General features: G+C 43.0%; 1 protein-coding gene across 1 annotated transcript in view; it reads left to right on the top strand.

Moving 5' to 3' along the window:
- Nucleotides 1–1,362: 1,362 nt before the first annotated feature.
- SLC35F1 (solute carrier family 35 member F1) overlaps nucleotides 1,363–8,466 on the top strand; it is a 412,607-nt gene continuing 405,503 nt past the window's right edge. The window contains exon 1 of the mRNA XM_066373381.1: nucleotides 1,363–1,642. Within this exon, the coding sequence (XP_066229478.1) occupies nucleotides 1,473–1,642 (170 nt within the window). The 5' untranslated portion in view covers nucleotides 1,363–1,472. The remainder of the gene's footprint in view (nucleotides 1,643–8,466) is intronic.

Genomic DNA, 8,466 nt, shown 5'->3' with positions numbered 1-8,466 from the left:
TAAATTTGAAGCTTTAATCCAATGCAGCACACAGGTGCAGTCTGTACTAAACAGATTAGTCAAAATGTCTTGTGACTCTGAGGTCTGAAACACAGGCATAATACCACTCTTCCTTACATGAATGGAAATGTCTTCAAAATGAGCTACATAAAAAGGGGTTTAGCTGAGCGCCAACCTAAACTTCCAAAAGAAATTCAACAAAACTAGCGCGTGTCAGGTGAAACTTAGATGATGTAACTGTAAGACTAGAATGGAAATTTTGCAATAGTGCTGTTTTACTAACAACTGGTCCCAGAGAGGTAAACTGAGCAGTAAGTGTGACCCTGGTATCTACATGCCACCACTAAAAATCTACATACAAACCCCCGACCTATTGTTGCCTTTATCCTTTTCCCTTTTATTCAGAGCTGATGGAGAGATCCTGAAACGAAGGATACAACAGGAAAAAGGGAAATAAGTCTTCCCCGCACCCTTTCTGTTTAATGCCATGTCAGACACATCTCCAGGTCAATGTTGAGTGTAATATTTAGGTTACTCGTGTTTGGGTTTTTAATCTATGACCAGCAAGAGTTCTGTCGCTGTCCGGGGAGGTAGTGCTAGATTCTTTGGCGTCTCCTAAAGGAGGGGTGAGGAGTTGCCACTAAAACTAAGGAGGGAGGATCTATCCCCAGACCAATACTAGGAAACACACACACACACACACACACACACACACACACACACACACACACACACACACACACACACACACACACACACACTCTCTCTCTCTCTCTCTCTCTCTCTCTCTCTCTCTCTCTCTCTCTCTCTCTCTCTCTCTCACTGCAACACAGACTAGACCTCCGTGGACTGAGAGGAGGGTCGCTGGCAAAGAGGCACCTCGGGAGCGCCCTCTGGCGAGAACAGAACTCGCGTGTCCCCCGCCCCGGTCCCCCATTCGCCACTGCTGCCGCTGCGGAGCCCCCGCCCGGCTCTCGGGTTCACTCTTGGTCTCTCACTCCGTGAGACACAGACGGCAGCTTTCCCTGCGAGCAGGGGACAGGTTCAGGCGCTGCTCGCTCGGAGAAGACCCGAGCACCGGGAGGGAAGGCGAAGCCCGGAGCTCCAACCCCTCTCTCTGTGGGAGTCTTCCGAGACCACGGGCAGCTCCGCGTCCCCGCGCGACACCTTTCCCAGTCACTTCGCGGGGCGTGCCAGGACTTGGGGACAGGTCTCGGGGAGAGCCGGGGCAGGCGGAGGCGGAGGCGGCAGAGCGGGGGTGCGCGCCCTGGGACTGGAGAGGAGTGAGCGGCCAGCTGGGCGGCGGCGGCGGCCGTAGCCGCGGGTGCATCCCCTCGCATCTTCGCCGGCAGCACCGCCTCCCCGGCCGCGGCCGCCGCCGGTCCGGTCCTCTGCGCGTTCCCGGGCCCGGAGCCGGCGCACGATGCGCCCGGCTGCGTTCTGATCGCCGCCGCGCCGCCACCTCCGCCGCGATGATCCCCCCCGAGCCGCCGCAGCAGCAGCTGCAGCCGCCGCCAGCCCCGCCGAACCATGTGGTGACCACCATCGAGAACCTGCCGGCCGAGGGCAGCGGCGGCGCCGGCAGCCTGTCCGCCTCCTCCCGGGCTGGCGTGCGCCAGAGGATCCGCAAAGTGCTGAACAGGTGAGCAGCGGCGGTCCACGGGGCAGGGGTCACGGGCGGTCGCCGGACCAGGGATCCCCTCTGTCCCCAGGGGGGGCCCGGAGGCCCTTTGGGACGGAGTCGCGGCTGGGGAGACTCAAGAGACCAGGCCACAGCGTGCGCTGCGCTCGTGGAGAGGCCGCCGTAGCTTTGTCCCAGAGCAGGGAGCCCTGGAGCGTCCGGACCGCCGGCTGCTCCGAGGCGGGAGTTCGGGGAGAGGCGGGATTTTGCCGCCTAATATTGTGTGTCCCACTCACACCCCCATGCACGAGTGCTGCCTTACTTCCCTCTTCCAGTCGAACCCCAGCTTTACGCTCAAGGGCCGAGAGGGACCCCGGGGGGTGGCCGGGGCGGAGGTGGGAAGGCACGGGCTGCAGGGATGGCGTGGAAGACGCGGGCCGCCTCGTGCTGTCGCCCACCCCGCCCTGATGTCTTTGACCTCCCACCCCTTTTGCCAGGGCTGGGGTCGCAGCAACAGTCCTGGCAAGCGAAAGGGGGAATCCACTTCTCTCAACACTTCTTCAGTTGCTGCTGCGACTCCTCCTGGCTGGTGGCAGGGAAGGGAGGCTAGAGGCCTGATCAGACCCATGCAAAGTGCAAAAATGTTGCGGGAAGGGTGTGAGAAGGAAGCTCCTGATTATTCCAAAGCCGGCTAAAGCCAGAGGCGAGTGCGAGGACTGGGGCTTCCAGTGCTAGATTCTGCATTAGATGGACCAAGAACAAGGCATTTTAGGAAGAAAACCTGGTTGGTGTGAAGATGGGGCCCCCTCTTGGTGCCCCTAACTATACTGTGATGTGAAGGGGACTTTTTTTGCTTAAGTAATTTGATATGGTTGAAGAACTGAAAACACGTAGAGAATTGGTTTTGTGTGTTTTTATTTGGGTGCGTATATGCTTTTCTATGCATCTGTATAGGTAACTCAAAGGTCGTTCTGTTCATACAGGTTTCTGTGTGGCACTGTTTTGGGTAGTTGAGATTTTCTGAGAAATTCACATAGAGCTTTGGGTCTTAAAGCTCTAGTGGGAGCACAAAATATGTATAGGAATAGAAGCTTGGAAAACCTCCTTATTTGGGGAGTATGGTTTAATTTAGCTATATCAAATCCAAACCATTCAAGAGTTCTTTGTGAAGACTTAACGTATTAGTTTACCTGTGGGTGGTTCTGTATGCTTCCATTTATCAAACAAGAAGAAATTCACTATAAAGTGAGACGTGGGCTGGTAATAGAAAGAGAAACCTTCACTTTCCTATGATTTGTAGCTTAGAATAATAGCTTCCAAAATATTACATTTAAAAGATAATGAGCAGAATAAATCAAGAAGATGCTGGCTCAGTACATATTACTTGAGTTTCCTATTCTTTATGATGAACTGTGGTTTTTTGAATTGTAAATATCTTGGCATTGGTTGTTTAAAATTTTAAGCTGAATATGTTAAATATTAATTTCTCTCATCAAACTGAAAAAAGGTGCAATAATTCATTTATCTTCTCTTGATTAAAACTTATTGATTCTGTGCAGATTATTTATTGATATTTATTAAATCTTCAAGTCTTAAATGACAAGATCATTCATTGAGGTAGGAGTGAAGGGACTTAGGTTGCCATCCTTCTTCCACCACTAACTGGCCATGTGCCTAGGGCAGAGCTGCTCATCAACTTGCACCTCAGTTTCTTTATTTGTAAAATGTGTTTTATTATACTTGTTTTACCCCTCTTATGATAGTTTTGAGACATAGATGAGATTATATTGAAGAAAACACTTGGGAATGTATAAGGCTCAACACAAATTCATTTATTCAACTGATTTCCGTGGTCTAAGCTGGGTCTGGGGGAGTATCATAAGCAAATTAATTGAAATCATAGTACATTTGGATAGAACTTCATGTTTTGCTTAAGCCTTCAGTGATCTGTGACATGATTCGAACTATTCTTAATTTATAGAGGAGGAACTTAGACTGAAAGGTTGGGTCAGTGACATTTAATCACAGATGTACCTGTGAATGGAACCTTAAGATTATATATAGTCTTTAGATTTCAACTAAAATATTTAATTGTCTTTCAGACTTCTTCAGAATGTTCAGTATTATATTTTGTCTTGAGTAAATGGTCTTTCCTCATCCTTAAAAGAAAAGAAGAAAATATTTCTGAGGAGGAACACTTTTGGTAAAGAGACAAATTAGAATAAATGTAAAAGTCTCGATGGAATAATTTTGTTAGTGTGCTGATGGGCTTGGCTCCTGCGCCATGGTTAGGACAACAGAAGACAGTTAATTGTGGCTGCTGAGTGACAGGGCTCAAGAGTGTGAGGGCGAGTGGAGTTTTAGAGATCCTGTGCCAGCTCTTAATTGTAGTTTCTCTCTGGTCTGACCTCTCCAGGTGTGTTGGACTAGGCAGTAATGTCTATATAAGGCTGGCCCTTTGGGGCCAGACCGTATCTTTTTTCATTTCCTAAAAGCTTAAGATTACTTTTTCCTTCCTTTTCTTCTTCTTTTCCTCTTCCACTTTTCCTTAATACTTCTGTTTCCTTTGCCTGCATTGCCCTATCAATTCAGTTTTCTGGGCTTCATTTGTTTCCTTTTATAACTACCTCTGGCATGCAACAACTTAGTTGCTAGCAGAAAGTGAAGCTGCAAATCTGGAGCCAATATAAAAACATGTCTTTTCCACTTTTGGCATGCAGATATATAGTTGGCAGTGGTCTATTGCTGTGAGCTGGCCAGTAGAGTCACTTCATTGTTGAAATGGGGCATTGCACCACTGTTAGCTCTTAGTATCCCATTGGGCCAAAAAGGCAATGCTGAGAGACTGAGGATAGTGCAATGAAATGAGGAGTATTAGATTGTGAGCAACACAAGCCTGGTGAAAATCTGCTACAGGTCACAGTCTGTAGCAATAGCTACTTGCCAACCAAGAGGAAGAAATGTAAACACATGCTATCGCTATCCTGTCTACCTAGGGATAGATAAAGATAGAAATACTGATTAATAATTAATTAAAGGTACTAGCTCTCAAGAAGCTTAGAAAAAAATGTAGTGTTACCTTAATGAAATCTGTCTTACATTATTCGGCATCATTTATTTTCCCCCTCTTTGAAGGCTTGTAGATTTGGATTGCTGCATTTTGTACATGGCAGTTGGGCATCTCACTGATTGACTACTCACTTGGTGTAGAGCAGTTATATCAGAATATATTAGTAACCAAGACTTTGGTGAAAGAGGAGGTGCTGGATAATTTTTTAAACCAGTTAATGGGATGTGTCATATTCTTCCCCCCTCCTCTTCAAAATTGTTTTGGTGGTGGGACGCAAGAGATACAAAATGATTTAAATGCTGGGTTAATTGTTACTTCTTTAATAAATGTTTGTGAAAACACGTGAAAGCTTTGTGTTTTGCATATGTGTAGTTTTATTTACCTTTCGGCAATTGAATATTTTTTTCAAATATTAACAAAAATAACTATGAATTTCTGGTTTTGGCCCACTTTCTTCCTACTAAGAAATACATTGGGATGTCTCAAATTATGAAAGATTTCTGCCTTTTTGAGTTTTGTAGTGGGATGTTTAATTATTAGAATGGAACTAGTAGTGTGACCATGGGTTATCTATTCATTTGAATTGGAACTGATTTCCAACTTTCTTTTTTATTTATTTTATGAATTTTCAAATTTCTGGAACATTTTTTGAATTGAAAATCAAGGAGCATTAAGGAGACCACATGAGAGAGTTGGTAGCAAGCCTATATAAAATCAACGTCCACCCAGCAAGTTACCATGTATATATGTAGCTTTTCTGAGTCATTAAATAAAGTGGACAGAACATGGTGAACCAACAAAATAGCTTCAAGGAACAGGGTTATGCTTGAATGAAGTATTAGGTACAGTTGATAAAGACATATATTATAATTTTTATGATCCTTTATTTTTTTATCAAATAGAAAAAGCTTTTGTTAAAAATTGAGCACTGGACCCTGGCCGGTTGGCTCAGCGGTAGAGTGTCGGCCTAGCGTGCGGAGGACCCAGGTTTGATTCCCCGCCAGGGCACATAGGAGACGCGCCCATTTGCTTCTCCACCCCTCCGCCGCGCTTTCCTCTCTGTCTCTCTCTTCCCCTCCTGCAGCCAAGGCTCCATTGGAGCAAAGATGGCCCGGGCGCTGGGGATGGCTCTGTGGCCTCTGCCTCAGGCACTAGAGTGGCTCTGGTCGCAACATGGCGACGCCCAGGATGGGCAGAGCATCACCCCCTGGTGGGCAGAGCTGCGCCCCTGGTGGGCATGCCTGGCGGATCCCGGTCAGGCGCATGCGGGAGTCTGTCTGACTGTCTCTCCCTGTTTCCAGCTTCAGAAAAATGAAAAAAAAAATAAAAATAAAAAAAAAATTGAGCACTGTAGTGGTGCAATGGATAAAGCATCAACCTGGGGTGCTGAGGTCTCTGGTTTGAAACCCTGGGCTTGCCTGGTCAAGGCACATATGGGAGTTGATGCTTCCTGCTCCCACTCAACCCCCTTTCTCTAAAATCAATAAATAAAATCTAAAAAAAAAAAAAAAACCCAAACAAAAACTACAGAGCGCTAAAAAAAATTGATAGTGAGGCTCTTCCTCAAGCTGCTCTTTTTAACAGATGTCAATATGAAAGGGGAAGATCAACTAGTAATGAGGATAATTGATGCAAAATATGCCAAATGGAACTGGATGGTGTGATTAAAAACAGACATTTCTAAGATCATTAGTAAACAAAGGATGTCTGAAGAATGCATTTATTTTTTAACTAAGGGACAAAATAATAAAAATAAAGGATCATCAAGTATTTTCATTTTTATGCACAGGGCTCTGAGAAATGAATGTTTATATTAAGAGTATTTGGTTTACTTCGGATAAAGTTCATGCATTTCCAAGTAATTAATGTGTAAGGAAATGAACATATTTTGTGTAATTTTTCTTTGGTTTTTTGCTTGAACACTGAAGTGCTCAAGATCCTTCAGCGCCTCTGGGTCCTCATCATAGATCTATTTTTACTGTACATTGGTATAGATATAGGTGACATAGGAATTTCAGTTGGCTTCCCATAGAGTTATAAAGTTACTCAATGCAAGAGCTGATGTATTACTTAATTGTCATTTCTCATAAAAGTAGAACACAGAAAGCAGAGTATGAAAGTATCACAACCAAGTTTTAGTTCAGCTTTCACATTCAAGTTCAGGCCAATGAGCATTCACTGTACATTGTTCAAACACATGAATTCTTGATTATGTTTCTAAAAATTTATTCTAGGGAAGTCAAACTGCAATAGACACATGGAAATATATCCCATGAATATTTGGCATATTTCTTGACTGTGGCATAAACATATACAGGTTCACATTCATGAACTTTTTAATGGTCATAACCATATAACATAAAATTTACTACCTTACACATGTTTAGGTGTACAGTAGCGTGGTGTTGACTGTACACACACTGTTGATCAACACATCTCTAGAATGTTTTCATCTTGCAAAACTGAAGCTCTATATCTACTGAACAACAGCTCCTCTTTTCTCCTTCCTCACTGACCCTGGTAATCACAATGCTACTTTCTGTCTAAGAGTTTGACATACTTCATGTGAATGCAGTATTTGTTTTTTGTTGTTTTGTGTGTGTGTGTGTGACCTGCTTATTTTAGTTAGCATAATGTCCTCAAGGTTCATCTACTTTTTTTTAAGGCTAAGCATTATTTTGTTGTATCTATAGACTACATTTTCTTTATCCATTTTTCTGTTGATGGACATTTAAATTGCTTACATTTCTTGGCTATTGTGAATAAAGCTTCAATGAACAGGAATGTGCACATTTCACTTCAAGATTCTGTTTTTAAGGAGGATTTATACCCAGAAGTGGGACTGCTGGATCATACGATAATTCTATTTCTAACTTTTTGAGGAACCTCTATACTGTTTTTCATAGTAGTAGCACCATTTTGCATTCTCACCATCAGTACATAAGGGTTCCTACTTCTCTACATCAGTGCCAACAATCATTACTTTCAGTGTTTGTTATTGATAGTGGCCTCTTCAACATGTGTGAAGTGATATCTCACTGTGGTTTTAATTTGCATTTCTCTAATGATTAGTAATGTTGAACAACTTTTCATACTTGCTGAACATTTGTATGTCTTCTTTGGGAAAATGTTTATGCAGTTCCTCTGTACATTTTAAAATTGGATTGTTTGGTTTTGTTTTTGTTGATGTTGCATTGCAGGGGTTGGTTATATATTCTGGATATTAACCCCTAATCAGACATATGGTTTGCAAATATTTTTTCCATTCTGTTGATTGCTCTTTCAGTCTGTTGATTATTTCTATAATTTATTTATTCTTAATCACTTACTGTGTGCTGAGTCCTCTTCTGGAGGACACATATATGACAAAATATCACTCTTGGCCTGAGGGACCTCAAAATCTAAATAAGTAATTTGCCCTTTACTGCTATTGGGAGTGAATCACTGGGAGTGAATCATTATAGTCTGTAATATGAATTTGTATGCATAAGGCCTAATTATATACTTCCAATTGTCTAGATACTGAAATCATATAAGGAAGATGTTTGATATGCAATCCATATTAAACTTCTCATTCTGTCATTTTGACCTTATACAGGGACTACTGGAATGTATAATATTCAATAAGTATCACAGGGAATATAAAGGAAAACAAAGTTTTTAAATTTTCTTAAAAAGTCGTACCTTAATTGGTAGCAACATGAATATAATTTATTCAAGTACACTATTATCAAAATTTTAAAAATATTATTTTCTATTGAATTTAAATTCTAAA

This window comes from Saccopteryx leptura, chromosome 3 (assembly GCF_036850995.1).
Source record: "Saccopteryx leptura isolate mSacLep1 chromosome 3, mSacLep1_pri_phased_curated, whole genome shotgun sequence".
NCBI classification, from domain to species: Eukaryota; Metazoa; Chordata; class Mammalia; order Chiroptera; family Emballonuridae; genus Saccopteryx; species Saccopteryx leptura.
Note: the sequence above shows the minus strand (reverse complement) of the source record. Positions and strands in the feature narration are given on the sequence as shown.